The 20972-nt window shown below is 57.9% G+C and overlaps 2 protein-coding genes across 3 annotated transcripts in view; one reads left to right on the top strand and one right to left on the bottom strand.

Moving 5' to 3' along the window:
* Nucleotides 1–16306, top strand: part of CDHR2 (cadherin related family member 2) — a 35860-nt gene extending 19554 nt beyond the window's left edge. Inside the window, exons 10-32 of one of the 2 annotated variants that reach the window (XM_044777634.2) lie at nt 53–128; nt 227–342; nt 460–678; nt 1654–1809; nt 1892–2053; nt 2330–2391; nt 2655–2895; nt 4876–5115; nt 7007–7076; nt 7224–7829; nt 8614–8685; nt 9069–9118; nt 10475–10626; nt 10767–10875; nt 10967–11055; nt 11514–11579; nt 11687–11764; nt 11851–11911; nt 11998–12122; nt 12646–12759; nt 12840–12920; nt 13344–13401; nt 16022–16306. In XM_044777634.2, coding sequence (XP_044633569.2) covers nt 53–128; nt 227–342; nt 460–678; nt 1654–1809; nt 1892–2053; nt 2330–2391; nt 2655–2895; nt 4876–5115; nt 7007–7076; nt 7224–7829; nt 8614–8685; nt 9069–9118; nt 10475–10626; nt 10767–10875; nt 10967–11055; nt 11514–11579; nt 11687–11764; nt 11851–11911; nt 11998–12122; nt 12646–12759; nt 12840–12920; nt 13344–13401; nt 16022–16156 — 3138 coding nt within the window. In that variant the 3' untranslated portion in view covers nt 16157–16306. Of the gene's footprint in view, nt 1–52; nt 129–226; nt 343–459; nt 679–1653; nt 1810–1891; nt 2054–2329; nt 2392–2654; nt 2896–4875; nt 5116–7006; nt 7077–7223; nt 7830–8613; nt 8686–9068; nt 9119–10474; nt 10627–10766; nt 10876–10966; nt 11056–11513; nt 11580–11686; nt 11765–11850; nt 11912–11997; nt 12123–12645; nt 12760–12839; nt 12921–13343; nt 13402–16018 lie in introns of both variants that reach the window. The other variant, XM_044777633.2, reaches the window with a different exon arrangement.
* Nucleotides 16307–16336: 30 nt separating this feature from the next.
* On the bottom strand, nt 16337–20263 carry GPRIN1 (G protein regulated inducer of neurite outgrowth 1). The gene has a single exon (XM_044777635.2). The coding sequence runs from the start codon at nt 20126–20128 to the stop codon at nt 17294–17296; it is 2835 nt and encodes a 944-aa protein (XP_044633570.2). The 5' UTR covers nt 20129–20263; the 3' UTR covers nt 16337–17293.
* Nucleotides 20264–20972: the final 709 nt, after the last annotated feature.

The following is a 20972-nucleotide window of genomic DNA, read 5'->3' as shown; positions in this document are numbered from 1 at the left end:
TGGAGACCAGAAGCCGGGAAAGGGCTGGGCCCCTGACCATGCCTCCTTGCAGGGAACCTCAGTGCTGCAGGTGGAGGCTGTGGATGGCGACAAAGGCATCAATGACCTCATGACCTACAGCATCTCCAGTGAGAATGGGGCTGTCCCCAGGATGGGCTGGGGCAGGGGAAGGGTGGGGGTTCTGTCCGAGCCGCTGGAAGCAGCTGCTCCTGCTGCCTCTTGCCAGACTCCACAAGGCCAGGCTGGTTTGACATCGGGCCGGACGGGGTGATCAGAGTCAGCGGTTCCCTGGACCGCGAGCAGCTGCTGGAGGAGGATGAGGAGGTGCAGCTCCAGGTCACGGTGAGGAAGGGCCACCGCCCCCTTTGCACCCCTGCACTCTATCCTCTGACCTTTGATCTCAGCTCTCTGGGTGCTGCTTCTCTGACCTCTGCCCTCCGGCCTTTGCTCTGCTCTCAGGCCACCGAGGTGCACCCCAACATCTATGGGCAGGAGGCCAAGGTGAGCATGTGGGTCACACTGAGGGTGACAGATGTCAACGACCACAAGCCTGAGTTTTACAACTGCAGCCTCGCAGTCTGCACCCCCCAAGACAACTTCACTGGCTCCGTGGATGAGCACGCCTCCACCCGCATCCCCATCGACGACCTCACCATGGTGGTCTCTGACCCAGACAAGGCAGGTGGACGCAGACAAGGGGTGGCGTGGGCGGGATGGATGGTGGGAGATGGCTGGGGGCAGGAGGTGGGGAGTGACCAGGAGAACGCAGTACTGTGGAGCATGGTGAGGAGGTGAGCAGTGGGTGTTGGTCACGAGTGGTGGTGAAACTCAGAGTGGGTGGGTGATATTTGGAAGTGTTGGGTGATGGTGAACTGGTTGGTGGTCGTGTGCTCCGGGCAGTGAAGGGTGGCGGTGAACAGAATGGCAGTGTGGAGTGGAGGCTGGTGCTGGATGTGGGTAATGTTGAGTGGAAGGTAATTTTCGGTGGTGTCGAGTAGAGGGCAGTGATGGGTGGATGGTGAGGGGGAGGGGTGTTGGGTAGCACTGGCTATTGGGGGCGTGTTCTCTGTGGAGCACAGAGTGGTCTGAGTGTGTGTTAAGTTGGAGGGTATTCTTAAGGGGAGATTAGTGCTGCGTGATGGGTGAGGGGTGGTGTTGGGTGATGAGTCCTGTGGACGGTGTTTGGTAGTATTCGGTGATACTGAGCTGATACCGAATGTGGAGTGGAGGATGGTGTTGAACGGTGGTAGGTGGGTGGGTTGTGGTTGGCGGTTGGTGCTGAGGGGAGGGTGCTGTGGAGGAGGGGTGTGGGCAATGGGTGATGCTGTGGTGGGCTTTGGTGTTGGTGTGGAGGGTGGAGGGTGGGAGCGGTAGGAAGGCTCCTAGTGATGCTTTATGGGAGTGCGGGGTGTCCAGGCTCCGTCCCTGTGGCCCAGGCCTGGGGCCCACTTTGCCAAGGGAAGTGCTGTGATGAGCCCACACTTACTGGGACTAGTGACCAGCACACCCTCCCGGGGCCCTCTTGCCTCAGTCTTTTGAGAGCCCCCTCTCATGGGACCTCAGCGGGCCGGCGCCTGTGGTCAGGGATGGGGGAAAGATGCAGGTGGGTGCATTGCGGGAGTGGGGTCCCTCTCATACAGCCCACCTCTGCAGGGCAACAACGGCACCTTCCTGCTGTCCCTGGGGGGCCCCGATGCTGAAGCCTTCAGCGTCTCCCCCCAGCGGGCGGTGGGCTCCGCCGACGTGCAGGTGCTGGTGAGAGTGCCGTCGCTGGTGGACTACGAGAGGCAGCCGGTGATGCTGGTGCAGGTGAGGGGCGCTCTAGGTGCTGGGGCGCACGGGCTGCAGGGTGCTCTGGTCCGCATGCTTCTGCCTCTTTCCCCACCCTCAGGTCACGGCCACTGACTTGGTCAGCGGGAACTCCTCTGTCGCCTCAGTGACCATCCACCTCAGAGACATTAATGACCATAGGCCCACATTCCCTCACAGCTTGTACAACCTCAGTGTCTTCGAGCACAGTGCAAACGGCTTTGTGGTCACTGACAGCATCCATGTGAGTGATGAGGGGCCGGGCTGGGAGAGACACGAGAAGGGCAGACCTGGGACTGTGACCCTGCCGAGTGTCTGTTTCATCTGATGTCATCAGGTCCCAGCAAGTGTGCATGCATGTGTTGAGTGCACGTGTGTGTGGGGCGGTAGGTGTCTATGTGTGAATCTGAGTGTGTCAGGGGGTTCTCCCCTTTGTGTCAGGAAACAGGACAGGCCTGTCCCATCAACCGCATGGCTGGCTTCCGAACGGTGTCCCATTATCCATCTCTCTGCCTCACAGGCCTTTGACCCAGACACGGGCGAAGGGGGCCGCCTCACCTACAGCCTGCTTTCGGGGAACGGGTAAGGCCTCAGGGTGGGGGTGCAGGTGGGCGAGCGGGGCCAGGGCCACTGCTCTGCCATGCCACGGGGCCAGGGTAGCCAGAGAAAATATAGGGCACCCCTTTACATTTAAATTCTGAACAAACAACAAATGATATTTTTAGTATAAGTAGGTTGCAAATATTCCATGGGATGTATTAAAATATTTTTTGTTGTTTATCGGAAATTCAAATTTAAGTGGACATCCTGTATTGTTATTTGCTAAATCTGGTCATCCTGCACAGGGCAGACGTCTTTGAGGTGGATCCAGACTCAGGGACAGTGACAGTGAGCGACAGCAATCTGCTGGACCGGGAGAAGCAGGCCATGTACTACCTCACGCTGCAGGCCACAGATGGCGGGAACCTGTCGGGCTCCACCACACTGCACATCTTCCTGCTGGACATCAACGACAACAGCCCGGTGGTCAGCGGCTCCTATAACATCTTTGTCCAGGAGGAGGGCAATGTTTCCGTGACCATCCAGGTGCGAGCTGGCCTGGACCTGGTGGGTGGGATGGGGCAGGGGACCGAGCTTGGCTTTGTAGTTGTGCTGGCCCTGGATTGGAATCTGGGCTCTGCTGTGTGGCCCTGAGAATCTCACTTAGTTTCTCTGGGCCTCTATTTCCTCTTCGGCAAATGAGGACAATCATAGTATTTATTCCCAGGGTCACTGGGGAATAATGAGATAATGGATGTAACGTGCTCAGGACAAGGGCTAGCACAGAGCAAGCTTTCAAAAACATATTGCTCTTTTTAATTCAGGCCCCTGCGTCATTCTGAAAAGGATGTGAGGTGGCTTAAAAAGTAAGATAAAAATATGGAAGAAATAAGGGAAAAGAGAAAATAAGGGTGGCATTGTTAAAAGACATGAAAGTAGAGTTAGAACCCAGAGCCACACAGTTGCTAGGGGTGGGCTGAAAATTCAATTCTGAGCCTCCTAATGGCCAAAGCAAAAAAGGAAATAAAAAGATAAGTGGCCAGGTTCACAATCTGTGAGATAAAAACCCACTATTGGCTCCAGAGAAACACTGGAGAGAAGCTTCTCCTCTGAGTAATCTGAAAGGGAGTCTTGTGAGAAGTAATAAACCAGGTCATCAGAATGACAGTCTTGTGCTGCAGAGTCCCTCCCATCTTTCTGGGGCTGTTCCCATCCCTCATCTCGTGACCGACTTGTGAAGAGATGCTCTAATGGTCCCCACTTCACAGAAGGAGAACACAGGCTCAAAGAGGTTAAGTGACTTTCCTGTGGTTGTGGGGCCTGGAAATGGCAGCACTGGGGCTGGAGCTCAGGCCTCTCTGCCCTGAAACCTGGGCCTCCGCCCCCTGCTCCTTGATGCTTCTCGCTCTGCTCTGTGAGCTCCTTGGGGCAGGAACGTTTCACTTCCGCTGCTGTAACCGTGGTTACGACGTCAGCCCCAAGAAGCACTTGGCGAATTCAGTGGCCTGAGTTCGGAGCGCAGAGGGGTGAACAGACAAGGTCAGGCCTGTCTACAAAGGAGACATTTAATAAACAGATCCCAACAGAACTGGAAGGAGAGAGCTGAAGGTGGGGGTGGGCAGGGAGGAAGTGGGAAGAATTGGGTCCGAGTCAGAGCAGCCCAGCTCTGGATCAAAGCCACATCTGCTGAGTACGCGCTATGCACCAGGCCCTTGGCTGGGCCCAGGCCCTCCAAGATGAATCTGCCATAATTTCTGCCTCAAGATGGCTCTCGGTTAAGGAGAGGGCGCCAGACAGTTGCCCAAGGGTGTCACTTGAGCTGTGCTGAAGGCAGCACAGGGGTGTGGAGGCCCAGGGAGACACCAGCCTGGCTTGGAGTCAGGTAGAGAAGGGTAGAGGGCATTTTGGGTAAGGGAACAGCATATGCAAAGGCCCTGTGGAACCTGGAAGAACCTGTTGTTCTTGTGTTCTCCATGCTGGACCACCCCAAAGGCAAACCAAGCATGTGTTCAGGACCTTGGCAGGACAGGAACATGTGCGTGCACACACGCACACACACACACACGTTGGGTAAAGAATCAGCTATTTTAAAAGTAGAACGCTGAAGTAGTCATTGTGGGAAAATCAACATCTTGTTGGACTTCACACTTACGTTTTTTAACCTTCTGAAAGTCTGTGATATGCTGCCTCCATACACCTGGCCCCTAGAATATCACAGCCACGGGGGAACCCTCTTCATCGCAGCTCTAGTCCCAGTGCCTGGAACAGGGCCGGGCACATGGTAGGTGCACAGTCGACATTTGTGGGCTGAATGAATGACCTCAGTGCTTAAGATCTCAGAAGCTCTTGCAAGTTGTTGAGCTGACCCTCTTAGATGGGAGACTGAGGCTGGGAGATTGGCCAGTGTCCCATTGGCTTCAGGCCCAATTACTGCCCTCATGGGAGCTGGAGAGGGGTGGCCAGGCTGCAGGGGAGGGCCTGGGGAGCACCTGACAGCTGACGCGCCCACCCTGCCCGTCTGCACAGGCTCATGACGACGACCAGCCAGACACCAACAACAGTCGTCTGCTCTTCAGCCTGCTGCCCAGCCCCTACAGCCACAACTTCTCAGTGGACCCCGACAGTGGGATCCTCAGAAACCTGGGGCCCCTGGACCGAGAGGCCATTGACCCCGCCCTGGGGGGCCGCATTGTGCTGACCGTGCGTGTGGCGGACTGTGGCGTGCCTGTCCTCAGCACTGAGGTCAACGTCACCATCACTGTGGAGGTGAGGCCTGGCTCGGCCTGGGTTAGGGGGCCAGGGCGGCCCTGTGTTAGGGGCCCCTGAGCAGATGGCCAGCTCTCCCCTCCCCACAAGTTGAGTCACACTTCTGCCCTTTGCAGTAGGCTGGGTAAGATGTTCTGGAGCAGGCCGCCTGGGTTAGAATCCTGGCTCCCTGGCCGTGTGGCCCTAGGCAATTACTCAACCTCCCTGCACCCTCTAGTTCCTCATCTGTAAAATGGGGATGAAAATAACATCAAGTGAGTTAACGCATGGAAAGCGCTTTGCAGAGCGTCTGAGCTGGGGAGGGCCCTCAGTGAGCATCAGCTTCTGTTACCATTTATGCAGTCCTTCCAAGCCGTCCTAGCTCCCCACCGCCACTCAAGGGCAGAGAGGCGGGGTCGCTGTCAGCATTTATAGTGTCTCCTGCACACCTGGCCCTGCAAGGTAGGAATGGTTAGTCCTGCTTTATTGATCAAGAAACTGAGGCACAGACAGGTTTGGTAGCCTGCCTAGGGTTGCAGAATGGGGTTTTGAACCCAGTGTGTCCGGTTCTAAGGAGACCACCAGTCCACGAGGCACATTCCTCTAGAAAAGTGTTGTGGCAAATATGCACCTCTGCAATGTCCGTGATGTAGATGGTGCCCCCTGGGGTTGTGCAGTGCACAACCTATGCCACCCTGCACAGCAGTCTGCTTCCCACTGGGTTAGGATGTGCTGCTTTCCTACAAGGATTAGAGTGAGACCTCAGGGAAAAGGGAGAAACAGAAGCTAAATGATGACTTGTCAGCTGTCCCTGGGGTGGAAGTCGGCCACAAAGAAGGAAGAAAGCAGAATGGCCTTCACTGAGTGAGCATGGCCCTTTCATACCCGTGAGCCAGTCCTCACAGGGCCCTGCAAGTGGGGACTATGATCCCATTTTGTAGATGAAGACACTGAGGCCAAGAGAGGTCGAAGTCACAGGCGAGGCCAAGGTGGAGCCGGGTTCCATTCAGAGCTGTGCTCGTATCCGCTTCTCTGAGTCAGGATGACCCTGAGAGGGCAGCTGGCTGCGTGCGTTGAGCAGTAACACCACTGCTGGGAAATCACCACCGGAAAACATACCTCGTTAGCGGGGAGAGGGCTTTGTTTTCAAAGATGTCCGTTCCACCGTTATTTAGAAATAGCTGAACGCACAAGCAGACGCCTGTGGCCGCCCTGGGGAAGGGCTGGAAGAGCCCAGGGCGTGGCCAGCACATGCCAGTGACAGGGACAAAGCGGTGACAATGATGGCAGCACTCCATCTGTGCAGGGCGGCCAGGGCTGGAGAGGGAAGGCAGAGAACAGGAAACAGCAGCGTCTGAGGGCAGGACTAGGTCTAAGCCCTGGGAGGCGTCCTGAGCCCAGCTCGGCGTGAACACAGAGCAAGTGTCCTGGGGTCGGCTGAGGGCAAGAGGGACAGGAGAAAAGAGGGGGCGAGGGAAAGCTTGGGCTGTAGGGCCTTGTGGAAACACAGTGGTATGGGTTCCAACATAATAAATCTGCGAGATGGGGAGCCAAACTGGGCCAGAGAAGGACACAGACGAGGACTCGGAACTGTCCTTGCGGAAAGCAGGGTCTAAGACAGCTCTGAACTACGGTCTGAGAAACAGGGAGGAGGTGGGGCTCCCAGAAAGCGTCTAGCTAACTTCAGAGGTCCCACCACAGGCCTCTGAGCCCCGGAGGTGTGACCTGAGCTAGTTCTGTCCTCTCAAAGCCCGTCTTCTCATCTGTGAAGTGGGCAGTGATATCTGAGGAGATACGGACAGACAGTCTGTGCCTGTGGCCAGGGGAAGTATTGGCTTCTCAGAGTGGCTCTGGGGAGGCTCAGCCCTGGGGCTCCTGCCATCCCTGGACTCAGAACTCCCTCTGCTTGCAGGACATCAATGATAACCTGCCCATCTTCAACAAGTCCAACTACACCTTCCAGGTGAAGGAGAGGGACCCAGGTGAGTCCTCCCTGGGCAGGCTGGGCACGGGGGCTGGGGCACCTGACCCCTCCCAGGGTGGGCCTGGAGCGCCCGAGGGAGCTGAGGGCAGAGGAAGCCTCCAGTGGCCAGGCCAGGGGCCCCTCGGAACTCTGCCCTCGCCCACAGGAGTGCTGGTGGGCGTGGTGGAGGCCCGGGATGCAGACCAGACGGAAGCCAACAACCGCATCAGCTTCAGCCTGTCGGGCAGTGGCGCCAACAACTTCATGCTCCGAGGCTCGGTGCTGGGGTCTGGGTGGGCTGAGGGCCGCCTCCGGCTGCCCTCGGATGTGAGCCTGGACTACGAGACACAGAACTCCTTCACGCTGACCGTGAATGCTGAGAACCCAGACCCCCAGGGGGCTGAGGCCACGGCACAAGTGGTTGTGGAAGTGGAGGACGTGAATGACGAGCCGCCCACCCTGGACTCAGCCTCGCTCCACGGCATCCGTGTGGCTGAGAACGGCTCGCAGCATGGCCTGGTGGCTGAAGTGGTGGCCCGAGATGTGGATACCATGGCCCAGCTGGAGGTGCAGCTTGTGAATGTCCTCTGCACCAAGGCCGGAGTCGACGTGGGCAGCCTGTGCCACGGCTGGTTCTCAGTGCTGGCCAACGGCTCTGTGTTCATCAATCAGAGTGAGGCCATTGACTATGAGACCTGTGACCTGGTCACGCTGGTCGTGAGGGCCTGTGACCTCACCACGGACCCCCGCTTCGAGGCCTACAGCAACAATGGTGAGGCAACCTGACCTTGGGGGCACCCACAAGGTCTGGGTTCAAATCCTGGCTGCAGCCCTTACCAGCTGGGAAAGGGGTGACACCACCCAAAGCTTCAGTTTCCCCGTCTATGAAGTAAGGTTGGGTGGGAGCTTGGCTGTGAAGATTGGATGTGAACATGCGTGTAGGGTGCTTAGCACAGGGCTTGGCCCAGAGTAAGCCCTGAATTAATGCTGTTCTGCTGTGAGGCAGTGTGAAGGAAAGAGCATACCGGAGTCAGGTGTGGACACGTACCCCACCTCTGACACTGGGGAGCAAAAAGAACCATATTAATGGCCAGCGTAGCAGCTAGTCCTTCCTACAGCCAAGAGCTGTGCTAGGCACGTTGTAAGCATTTCTTCATTTTAGTCCCACACAAGCCGTGAGGTAGGTGATCCCTATCCAGTTTTATAGATGAGGAAACTGAGGCACAGGGTGGGTGTTCAGTAACCTGGCTTACACAGCTAGGAAGTGTCAGTAGAACGTTGTAGTCAGGTGGGACATACCTGGGTGGGGCTCCATCTGGCCCACCACTCTTACTGTGTGACTCTGGACAAGTTGTTTACCCTCTCTGAGGACTGGGGAGGATACTCCCTCCTGCAAAGGCCGGAGGAGACTGAGTGGGCACCCCGGGTCAGGAGGAGGGGAGGGCGCTGAGCATGGGTGATGCACGTGAGGGACGCTGCTGGGAGCATGGCCAAGGCCCAGGTTTTCTGGGTCAGGCCTTTGCTAGAGACCAGAGCCAGCCAACCTTGTCCCCTAGGAAGCCTCCCCATCACCATCGAGGACGTGAATGACAACGCGCCTTACTTTCTGCATGAGGATAAGACGTTTGGTAAGCAGCAAGCCGCTCCCTCCCCACCACGCCATGCTCTCCTGGCACTACCCTTGGGCAACGCCCAGAAGGCCTCCAACCCCGCCTGTCCCCCAGGGTTTCAACAAGCGGGGAGGCCTGAGTGTTCACCCAGGCTCTGCCCCAACTCACATCTGCTCCTGGGCCAGGCCCTCCCTCTCTGGGCCTCAGTTTCACCATCTGCACAGTGGGAGGCGGATGACCTGCTAACTAATGGCTCAGGGGTAGTTGTCATGGGGTCTCTGGTGGTGGAGAGGCTGAGGGCAGGTTTGGGGGGATGAGCTCTGAGCTGGGCTTGTGGCCCGTGCTAGGCCAGGTGGGCAATGGCTCTGACCCCACTGACCTCTTCCTGTCCACACTTGCAGTGATCATCCCAGAGCTTGTGATTCCCAACCAGCAGGTGGCTTCTGTCCGGGTAAGTCCTTGGCTTCGGCCTTTGTCCAGTCACATTAGCCCCAGGAGACCCCGGGCCAAGGCCTTCAGGCCTTTCAGCTGCCCTCAAAATATTCTAACACTGGCAAGGAAATTTATTGGCTCCAACACATGAGAAGAATACCCCAGAATGGAAATGAACACCTGCCTAATTGATATGATTAAACTTCATTAATTGTTAAATTTAGTATTCATAAAAATTTCATGATCATAAAAACCACTTGCCGGCTAGCTCTCTCGCACTGCGCTGTAATTCTGGAGGATTACTGAGAAATTACAGCAGCTGTAAATTAAATGAGTTCCTCGTAGTTAAATAATTTCCAGAGCAAAATTATAAAAATACTTTCAGTCTTTTTGAATGTGTTGGATGCGGGTGTGTTTACTGGAGGGTGGTGGCTCTGCATGCGGGGCGAGGCCTCCCACACAGCCGGGGCCAGGCCTGTGGCCCTCTGACTGCCCTGGGGTGCTGCCATGCCTCTCTGACACTCCCCTTCCCCCTGGACAGGAGGCCGGCTGCCCTGGCGGTCGCCTCTCTGGGTCAAGAGGTGGGAGGTATCTGGGAGGTGCTGAGCTGTGGAAAGGGCACGGGCGTCGGGGCGGCCGGCCGGGCCTTCCCCACTCAGGCCCAAGTCTTTGGCAGACACAGTCGCTCCTGGAGCCCCAGTTTCCTCTCATAAAATGGGGTGCCGGTTCTCCCTGTCTAGGTTCTTTCAAGCCTCACACAGTCGATTTTCCAATCTCAGTCTGTTCATTCCAGTGTCATGAGTCTGGCCATGGCTTTGAACAGTTTTCGTTAAATCAACTCGTTTTTGAAACTTAAACACCCGGTGTGGCCTCATCCGGAACAGTGACATCAGTGGACTGGTGGCTCTGTGTGCTGGCTGTATTTTTCTCTAAAAGGCACTAGAATGAATAAAAATGTTTGTGCCCTCTCTCCCGTCATTTCACGGTCCACTCGGGAATTCATCCTCAGTCAGTAAGCACGGAAACGAGGGATCCGAGGGGAGGTGCCTGGCTCACGGCAGGTGCTCAGGGACTCTGAGGGTCCTCGTGCTGTGCGATTGTGTAGCAGTGGAGGGAAAGGGAACAGGCAGCATTTCCACGTGGGAGGGACTTTGAGCAGTGACCTGTTGAGCTGGGCCCAGGGGCAGGGACTTGTCCGAACCTGGATTTGCAGAGCACGCACACTGTCTAACACACTTGCTTAGCTGGGCTGGCCTGGGGAAGGCCGATGGAGATTATGAGGACCAGCCTCCCAGGCCACCCTAGCCTCTGATTCCTGCTAGGGGTGCAAGGGTACCTGGCCTGGCCCCCAGATGTTGTCCACTCTTGCCCCCAGGCCAGAGACGATGACTCAGGAGACAACGGGGCCATCCTGTTCTCCATCCTCCAAGTGGATTTCATCACTAAGGATGGAGCCACGACCACTTTCCAGGGCTTCTTCCGGGTCTCCACCTCCTCGGCGGACAATGAGTTCATTGGCAACATTGAGTAACTGCGGGCGGCCCCTGGATGGGGTGGGGAGCCAAAGGGGGCCTCAAGGCACTGAGTTCCTGGGAGGTGTACAGGTGGGCTCCAGAGGACTCCAGCTTGGGTTCCAGGTCTGAGGTGTGCCCTCCTACCTTCCACAGGCTGGTGACCAACCTTGATTCCACTCTCCAAGGCACCTACCAAGTGACTGTCCGGGCCCAGGACAGACCTTCCGTAGGCCCTGCCCAGGAAGCCAGAATCACCCTGAACGTGAGTGTCGGGCCCTGCCTCCAGCCCCCAGGGCCCTCTGCCAGCCCCTGCGTCCCTTGTGCCTCATCTGTCCCCATGTCCTCCTTCATAGCTCTTCACTGTGGACCAGAGTTACCGTGTGAGGCTACAGTTCTCCACGAACAAGGAGGAGGTGCTCGCCCACTTGGAGGAGATTAAGGCGTATGTCTGGGAGCCTGGGAAGGGACTGTGGGGAGGAACAGGGCCTGGGAGCGTGGTCCCTGACAAGACCTGGATGGATTGCCCCTCAACCCTGTCCCTGACCCACACTTCACCTTGTCCCTGTCTTTGACCCTGTACCTGCCCTTCCTTTCTGCATGTCCCCAGAAGCCTATGGTTGGTTGGGCAGAGAGAAGCCTAAACGGGGCTGCCATGTACAGCTGTGAAGGCTATGTGCACTGCACAAAGGCACTCTGCTTGCTAAGCTGTAAACCTAGCCCAGGGGAAGGGGTTTCTTTGTCTACTTTGCACAGAGGTACTACCTGCTTAGGCAATGGAGTTGTCCAGAAGAGACGCCTCTTTCTAATTCACGCAATTCCTAATTCCACTGGCAGAGCCCTGGCCACATGCCTGGGCTAAGGCCCCTACCCCAGGACTCTTGACACCTGTCCTCTTTGCAGGGCTCTTGCCCAGGCAACCAGGACCACTGTCTACGTTGTGAACATTCAGGACATGGAAACGGCTCGGTGAGTGCCCACAGGCCCGGTGTTTGGGGAGAGGAAGAGAAGCAGCAGCAGGAAGGGCCTGCTGCCTGGTTCCAGGCTGCTGACTCTTCACTCCTGCCCTATTCCAGGGCCCAAGGCCGGTCCTACCTGGATGCCTACTTTGTCTTCCCGAATGGGACGGCCCTGACATTGAACGAGCTGAGTTCGTGAGTAGGGCTGCCCCTGGGGTGGGTAAGCAGGAAGCCTGGGGGATGCCAGTGTCCCTCGGGTCTGAGCTGGGCTCTGTGGCCAGGATGATCCGGAGTGACCAGGACTCACTGACGCGGCTGCTGCAGCAGGGGCTGGTGGTGCTGGTGAGTGTCGGCAGGGCAAAGGTCATGGGGGAGCAAGGAGGGAGGAGGTTGGCCCCAGAGCCTCCCTCACACTCCTTCTCTTCCAGGGCTCCCAGGAGAGCCAGGAGGCAGACACGCCGAAGGTGCTCACTGGCGTCATCGTAGGACTGGGAGTGGCTTTGCTGCTGGTCATTGTGATCATGACCACAGTCCTTGTGTGTGCCCGGAGAAGGTGCTGCTCCCATCACTCTGTGTCTCCAGCCTCACCTCTCCCACTGCCCACGACAGCTGGGGGCAGAATGAGCGGGGCTTCCCATGTCAGCTGTATCTGTATTCAGTTCCCAGTGACCTGTTGTGACATTTTGGGCAGGTCATCTTCTCTCCCTGAGCCTCAGCATCCCTATTTGCAGAATGGGCATGACACTAGATTCCTCAGAGCACTCAGGAAGCAATTGCATTTCACACCCAGCATGATGTTTGACACATACGATGTACTGAATAAATTCTGCTTCTTTTTCCCTTTCCAATACGCATGGAGTCAGCAGCCACATCTGGGTTTGAGTGTAGACTTTGTCACTGGCCAGCTGTATGGCCTTCGGCAAATCACTTCCCTTCTCTGGCTCTTACTTGTACCCTCTGTAAAATGGAGCTGACACTGTCACCTGTAGGGGCGCAGTGAAGTTCCCCTCTCAGGGCCTGCATGGCGCACACAGTGTTTGCAGGGAAAGTAGTGACCCCCTCTCGGTTCCCCACAGCTACCACCGGAAGCTTCTGGCTGTGAAGGCTGCCAAGGAGGCCCGGAAGACAGCGGTAGGGATGATGCCCTCAGACTCAGCCATCCCCGGAACCAACATGTACACCTCTGAGCGGTAAGCAGGGGTTGGAGGTGGGTAAGAGGCCCCAGGGGGTGGCTGAGGCCCACCGCCACTTGACTGTGGCTTCTCTCCAGGGCCAATCCTATGCTGAACCTCGCCACCAAGGACCTGGGCTTTGAGTCCCAATCCTCCTCCAGTGACCTGGACAACGTCAGGTGAGCAGTGCCCCTAAAAGCCAGGCTAGACGGTGGTAGTAGAGGTGATGGTGATGATGGTGGTGGTGGTGATGGTGGTGATGGTGATGGTGTGATGGTGGTCATGATGGTGGTGATGACAGGGATGGTAGTAGTGGTGGTGGTGATGGTGGTGGTGGAGGTGATGGTGGTGACAGTGATAGTGTGATGGTGCTGATGATGGTCGTGGTGACAGTGGAGATGGTGGTCTGGGGGTGGTGATGGTGGTGGTGACAGTGATGGTAGTGGTGGAGGTGATGGTAGTGTTGGAAGTGATGGTGTGATGGTGGTGGATGTGATGGTGTGGTGGTGGTGGTGATGGTTGTGGAGGCAGTGGTGGTTGTGGGTTACAGACAGGGAGGACAGGGCCTGCCAACTATCTGAGCTCCATCATCTACCCCACAGCCTCAACTCCCTGGATGACAACTCCGTGGACCTGGAAAAGGACAAGCAGAAAATCAAGGCAAGATGGGGGATGAGTTGGTGCCTGGGGTTTCTGACTTGGGGTCCTTCTCTGAAGGGGTGGGGTTCAGGACAGAGCTGAAGTACCTGCTGCTGACTTGGGCATGTCTCTGCACCAAGCCCTGGGAAGCCCTAGGCTTTGCAATGAGGTCCAATCTTTGCTTCTCTACTCATTCACTGTGACCCTGGGTGGGTGACTTCTTCCCTCTGGTTCTGTTTTCTCATCTGTAAATGGGGATCAGAACACCAGCCATGCAGGGCTGTTGTGAGGGTGAGATAAGAACAGGGATAGAAACCACCTGGCACAAAGCAAGTGCTCAGGAATCTGCTTCCTTCCCTTTATATCCTTTATATAAAAGCTGGCAGGGTGGGGGAAGAGACCTGAAGGTGAATATCATCTAGCAAAGGAGAGAAGGTAGGCTCACGTAAACAACAGTATCATCATTTGTTCAATAGGTTAGTTGGTTCAGTTAGATCAAGAGTTCACACAGCCTGGGCTGCTGATGGGAATCACGGGAGGAGCTCTTTAGACGTACTGATACTAGATCACAGCCCAGAGATTCTGAGCCAATGGCCACGTGGGCCTGGGTGTGACTATACTGTTAAAGCTGCGGGGGTTCTAAAGAGCAGGTGGGATTGAGGACCATGGGAGCAGACCAGCAGGCTGGGTGGGGGATGGGGCGCCAGAACCAGAGGGAACTATCCTCTCTCCTTCCCCTCTGAAAACCACTCTGCAGTAGGAGCTCCAAGGCCCATTGAGCTTTAAAGATGGCAGTTCTCTGTGTGGGGACTGGGGGTAGGTATCCACCCACCATCCACTTTCTGCCACCCCTCTCTGGGTCCTGCCCTCAGCCAGGCCTTGCCCTCCAGGGGGGTCTCAGCCTTCCCTCAGGCTTCAGGACTTATTTTCCCTTGAGGACCCCTTACTTGGAAAGATTTGGTCAACCAGAGCCTCTCATGGGTGTTAAAATGCCAGAATGTTGCACAGGGACCTGGCTGTAGCATGAAGGTCTCTAAATGGGTTCCCAAGGATAGAGGTCATGGGTGACAATCCAGGCTGCCAGGCAGCGCTGGTGGCCCCTGGGTAGACAGCTCATCTCTGGTTGAAGATGGTTTGAGGCAAAAACTCCAATGAACATGTCTGGGGGGAACTGAGGCACAAGGGAGCAGTCCTGCCTGCCAGAACTTGTGGCGAGGCAGGTGGCCCCTGGCGGAGGCCAAAGCTGACCCCCAGAGGGGAGTGGGGTCAGGGTCCCCAGCAGTGGGACCCTGTGTGCTGGGGAGAAGCAGGGAGCTCTGAGAGAAGATTCTGGAGAGGGAGGGGGCCAAGCCGCTGAGAGCCTTCAAAGCCAGGAAAGAGCCAATCTGTCATGGGACTGCAGGGGGTTGTTACAGGAGTTGTTACAATTGGAGAAGTGGCCCCAGGCTCCACGCCCTCTCCTGCCACAGGAGGCGGGCCTTGGGTCTCTGGGTGGGGAACACAGGTGCGGCCCTTTTCTGTGGATCCCTCAGCGCCCTGACTCACCCAAGACCTCAGGAAATGTTTGTGCAGAAGGTCAGAGAGAACTGAGGGCTCATTCAATCCAACTTTTCCAGAACCGAGGCCAGAGAGGGGTGCTGACTTGCCCAAGGTCAGAAAGCTTGCAAGGCAAGAGCAGCCCAGAACCCGGGCCTCCTATCTCCTGGGCCAGGCCGCATTTTCCTGGCCTGCACGATGCTAACAGCTCAGCGAGGTGTCTGTGGTGAGGGCTCCAGGGAGCAGGGGCAGGATGTTTAGTCCCTCCTGGGGCCCCTCAGATGTTCTGCTGTTTACCAGGGACTGAACAGCCCGTCTGGAGAAAGCCCTTGGAGCGCCCTGCGGAGGCTGGTGGCAGCAGGGCCCCGCCCCCGGGGGGGTCTCTGTCTGGGTGGCTGAGCCCAGGGGCCTGGCTGGTCCGCAGGAGGGCACACCTATGAGAAGGTGTGCAGCAGGTCACGTGAGGGGGGCAAGAGGAAAGGCAGAGAGATGAGTGTGCACCATGATGAACTGCAGGTGGGACCCTGCGGGGACGTGTCCCTCTGAGGGTGGCAGAAAGAGATGTCAAATTCAGCCGGGGACAGCACTGCGCCGTGGACAGGCTTGAGAGCCAGCGAGACCAGCAGTCTACACCCTGCTCTCCCCCTTCCTGACCATGAGAGCCTCCGAGCCTGTTTACGCATGTATAAAATGGGGGACACAATGTCTCCCTCAAGGGGGTTCCAGTGGATACTTGAAGTAGTGGATGGACCGCACCTACCATGGTGCCTGCCGTGGGGTGCAGGTGACAGGAACGGTGCTGGACTGGCTCCGTGGCACAGGACACAGGGCCTGGCATTATTCAGGACTGGGCAGAAGCCCAAAGTGCTGCTGTGTCCATGGGTGGGGCAAAAGCCAGAGTGGACCCCCAGGCCCATGCTTCACCACCAGTGGCCATGGTCACCTATGGGACACAGCTAGGAAACTGAGGCCCCAGGGGGAGCAGGTGGGACCCCAACCAAGGAGCCATCTGCTCATGGGCTTGAAGGGCCACCCACTCCCCTAAGGACTGGGGAGCTCACCCAGTCTTGCCCCTGCTCTTCACACCGCCCTCTCCCCACAGCAGAAGCCCCTGCCCTGTCCGACGGAGCCAGATCCAGAGCCCCTGAGCCTGGTGCTGGAAGGAAGGAAGAGGGGCACGGGTGGACAGAAGGAGGATTTGTCCTTCGCCAACGCTGGCCTGGACACCACAGACCTGTGATGGGGGCCCTGCCACTGGACCCTTGCCACAGAGCCCTGCGTGGGCTCCTACGCTTCTGGTCCACCTCGAAAGAGGCCTTGTCACCCTCATTATACCTACCTCTCCTTGAACATAATAATATATCCTGTTGTTCTGCCCTCTTCTGCTCAGAGCCAGTCACAGCTGACACGAGTTGGGGGAAAATTTTATTATCAATGTATATTGTGACAGGTTGTAGCCAAAAACTGTGGCTGGAAGGGTGGGGACGGGGTACTGAGTGGTCACAAGGGATCTGTGGAGCTCACAGCACATGGGGGGGACGAGGGGCTGGAGAGGGTGGCCTTTAAGGGACAACTGTGTTGTGTATGAGCTCTCTGTCCTGCCCCACCACCCATGACCAGCTGTCACCCAGGCTGCCTGGGCCCAAGAAATTCTGTGAGCCTCTGACCGTGATCTCAGACCAGTCTGAGACCCTCTGATCTTTCTGCGACTCTCCTTTCGGCTGCCCCCCAGGGCACTCCCACAGCTGCCCTCTCCTGTCTGGGAATTGTGAACCAGTGTCCAGTGAGGGTGGAGATAGGATTAGGGGTGGGGCCAGGTGAGGGGAGACAGGACTTGGGGACGACTACCAGCATGCAAGAGATGCCTGGGCCATGGGGGCCAGCCCGCCACATGGACATGCACTCACACACGCCCAGGGCCTCACATTCAGAGCCTTGCACACTCGGGGGTCTCACACACTAATCCTTGCACACTTGGAGCTTTTGTAGAGAGACGCTCTCGTTCTGGGGACCTGGTCGCCACTGGAGTCTCAGCACTCCAGTCTGGACCTCTCAGGAGCCTGCCTCAGCTCTCAGGGCTGGGGGTGGGGGTGCTGAGCAGGTCTCCAAAGTCACAGGTGTGACCGGGAGCGGAGCTGAGGGCCATGAGGGGACAATGGGGTGCCAGGGCGGGGTTCGTGGGCTCATGACCTCGAGGGAGCTGGGTGGAGGGGGTTCATTTGTGTGGTGGCGGGGCTGAGAAGAAGGGGATGAGGAGCCCTAGAGGCTGCCCACCCGTTGGAGGCCTGTCGCACGTCGAGGGGATCCCTTCCAGGAGCCTGGGACAGAGAAGGGAGCCTGAGAAGGTTGGAAACCCGGCGTACAAAAGGGGGGCAGCTCACTCGGCCGTGGGCCCGGCCCGCGAGCAGCAGCGCGGCCGGCGCACGCTCTGCAGCAGCGCGCGGAACAGGCCTGGCGGGCGCTTGGCCGCGCTCTCGGGGGGCGCGGCGCGCACGGAGCCCACGCGGCCCGGGCCCGGGCGGGCGGTGGGCGGCGGCGCGGGCGCCCCTTGGCGGCCGTGCTCCTCGATCTGCCGCTCCAGATGCTTCTGGATGGCCATGCCCAGCACCTCCACCTCCATGGCGGCGCCGTACACCTCCCACGTCATGCCCTTTTCGTCCCAGCTCACGTCGCGCACGGGCTCGGCCGCCTCCGGGGACGCCACGGCGGCCGCCAGCGCGGAGCCGGGCCGCACCCGCACTTCGGGGAAGGCGGGTGGCGCGGCGGCCTGCGGCGTCATGGGCCCGGTGGCCACGGAGCGCGTCTCGGCGGCGCCTAGCGACACCTGCAGGCCCGCGTCCCGGCGCGAGGGCGGCCCGGGCGCCGGGCTGGGCGCGCGCGGCGCCGCCTGAAAGCTGAAGGCCGGGCCGCCCGCGCCGTCCTGCGGAGACATGGGGCTCACGGCCACCGACACGCAGGCCTGCGCGCCCGCCTGGGTGCCCGCGTCCTCGCGCGGCGGCGGGGCACTCGCCTCCCACGACGGCGCCTTCGTGAAGTTGTCGCGAGTCCGCGGCCCCGGCGGGGGAGCTGCAGCCGCCGGGCCTTTCTGGCCGAGGCTGGGGGCCTCGGGGCTGGACGCTGGCGCTGGCTCCACGCGGCCCCCGCCGCTCCCGGCCCCCGCGGGAGAAGGGGCTGAGCCGCAGGGTTTACCATCTGACAGCCTTATGGAGGGGGCCTCCGCCTTCTCCGCAGTCAGGGGAGGTACCACCCCCGAGGGTGGGGGCTCTGCTTTTCTCGGAGGGGCCGAGTCCGCCCTCCCCAGGGCCACAGGCTCCACCTTCCCAGAGGCAACAGGGTCTGCTTTTCCTGATGATCCAGGCTCCCCCTTCTCCAAGACCAGTGGCTTCTCCTGCAGAGATGCAGCCTCTGCTTTGTCTGATGAAGCAGGACCTTCCTGCCTAAGGGGCTTTGTTTCTGCTTTGCCCTCAGACTTGGGTTCTGCTTTCTTTGAAGCCCTGGGATCCGCCTTTGAGTTCACAGGATCCCCCTGCTCTACATCCGCCTTACCCTCTGGGGCAGCTTCTGCTTTTCCGGAGGATGCCAGGACTGTTCCTAGAGTCGTAGGGGCCAGCTTTCCTGAAGACACGGAGTCCACTTCTCCAGTGGGAACACTCTCCACCTTCCCCCTGCTCAGAGGGTCCTCTTTGCCCAAGGCATGCGGGTCAGCCTTCCCTGAGGCCGTGGGACCCCCCTTTCCAGAGGCCACGGGACCTGCCTTCTCCGAGGATGGTGGACATGCATCCCCCCCAGTCACTGCCTCAGCTTTTGCAGAGGAGGAGGGTCCCACTGTCCCCAAGAACTTGGGATTCCCTGGGCCTAAGGGCACAGAGGCTGTCTTTCCTAAAGATTCAGGATTCAGTTTTCCAGACGATGATGCGTTTGCATTTCTCACAGAAATGGGATCCACCTTTCTGGACACCGGGTCCTCCTTTCCTGGGGATTCAGTTTCTGTCTTTCGCACAGACACCAGTTCCGCTTGCCCAGGAGACAAGGGCTCTGCTTTTCCTGAGGACACAGGATCTGCTTTTCCCAAAGAAAGTGGACCCACCCTACCTGAAGACACAGGGTCCACAGTTTTCAAAGACGTGGGGTCCAACTTTCCTGAAAACACAAGATCTGCGTGTCCAGCGGACACAGTTCTCGGCGTTCTCACAGACAGAGGGTCTCCCTCTCCTGAGGAGGCAGGATCCACCTTCCCTGGGAACTGAGGGGCCTCTTTTGCAGAGGACACACTTTCTGCATTTCCCGTGGATGCAAGCTCTGTCACCCCCAGGCATGTAGGATCGACCCTTCCTGATGACCCCAGAGCCACCGTTCCAGAAGATACAGGCTCAGTTTTGTCTGATGACCCTGGAGTCAGAGTTCCTAAGGACCTGGGGTCTGTCTTTCCTGCAGATGCAGAATCCATGTTTTCCAAGGACATGGGATCCCCCTTTCCTGAGGGCCCAGGACCTCTCTTTCCCAAGGACATGGGATCCACCTTTCCTGGAGACAAAGGACCCCCTTCTTCTGAGGACACAGGAAGCTCTTTTCCTGAATACTTGGGCTCCTCCTTGTTTGGGAATGCAGGATCCACTTTGGCTGAACATCCAGGATCCTCCTTCCCGGGGGACACTGTATCCACCTTGCCAGAGCATGTAGGATCTACCTTTCCCAAGGATCCACTATCTTCCTTTCTCGAGGTCACAGGATCCATCCTTCCAGAAGCCACAGGATCACCCTTTCCCAAGACTGTAGGCTCTGTCTTTCCTATAAAGGTGGGATCTGCCTTTCTCAAGGACCCAGCATCTTCCTTTCCTATGGAAGTGGAATCTGGCTGCTTTGAAGACTTGGAATCCATCCTTTCCAGGAACACAGCATTTCTGTTCTCCGGGGATGAGGGATCAATTATCACTGAGGACACAGGCTCTGGCCTCCCAGAGAAGGAGGTTTCTGGTGTTCCTGAGATCGAGCCTCCATGTGCCCCTAATGCCTCTTTGGTGGCTGCCTCTTGGGGAGGGATGCAGATGAGGGAGGGGTAGGCCAAGCTCCCGCCAGGGCCCTCAGAGCAGGAGGCCCCTTCCCCAGCCCCACTGGAGCTGCTGTGTCTAGAGTCCATGCCTGGGCTTTGGGCAGGCGTGTGCCTGGGGGGTGCAGGGCTGGCCTTTTGCTGGGAGGGGCAGCAGTCCCTCATGGCCGGGCTCCTAGTCCCCAGGCTCCCATCCTGTGGGCAGCAGAGGGCTGTGGGCTGGGGTCCTGGGGGGCTGGAGTCCTTTCGAAGCAGCTGGAGCCAGGCTGGGTCTTCAGCACTGCCCAACCGCCCTCATGACCATGCTTGGGCCCCGGGCTGCTGTCTGGTTCTGAAACACAGAGAGAGCAGACTCAGACTCAAGGGAGACCCAGCAGGGACCTGTTCTCACTCACCCTCCTTCCAGTGGCAAGGCCTCCTCACCTGCTTCTCTGCCCCTGTCTGGCTCCCTCCTGTCCACAGGGCCTGGGCGAAAAACATGAACCCAACCATGCTGCCCCCCTGCTTCACTGCTCCCATTGGCCCTCTGGATAAAGGTCAGACTGTCTAACATGGCATTCAAGGCCCTTCAACTTGGCCACAGTCTAATTTTTAATTTCATCTGCCATCTCCCCTCCTTTGTCAGCCCACCCCATGCAACATGCTCCCAGGAGTTATGGTTTTGTCCTCTATGCCATGGATCACAAACTCTGATGCCACCAGGGCCAGGTAGGTAATTTAAGTGAGGGAAGAAGGCTGGGTATAAAACAATAGGGGGTGCTGGGGACTACGGCAAACCAGAGAGTGCACAGCCTGTCTAAAGGGGTGCCACTGCTCCACCAGCCAAGTATTGCTCTGCAGAAATGCAACCTGGTAATACCAGCGAGAAGTGGGAAATCCAGAACTTTAACATAAAATATCCTAGTTAATTCAAGATTAAAAAACAACAACACTTATGTGGGCCAAATAAACTCTGTCTGTAGGCCACCAGTTTATGTACATGTAGGCCCTGGGAAGCCGTGAACAGTTT

This window comes from Equus asinus, chromosome 9 (assembly GCF_041296235.1).
Source record: "Equus asinus isolate D_3611 breed Donkey chromosome 9, EquAss-T2T_v2, whole genome shotgun sequence".
Classification (NCBI taxonomy): domain Eukaryota; kingdom Metazoa; phylum Chordata; class Mammalia; order Perissodactyla; family Equidae; genus Equus; species Equus asinus.
Note: the sequence above shows the minus strand (reverse complement) of the source record. Positions and strands in the feature narration are given on the sequence as shown.

Coding starts and splice junctions, on each gene's coding strand:
- GPRIN1 (XM_044777635.2), bottom strand. CDS start 20,128: ATGAGGGACTGCTGCCCCTCCCAGCAAAAGGCCAGCCCTGCACCCCCC.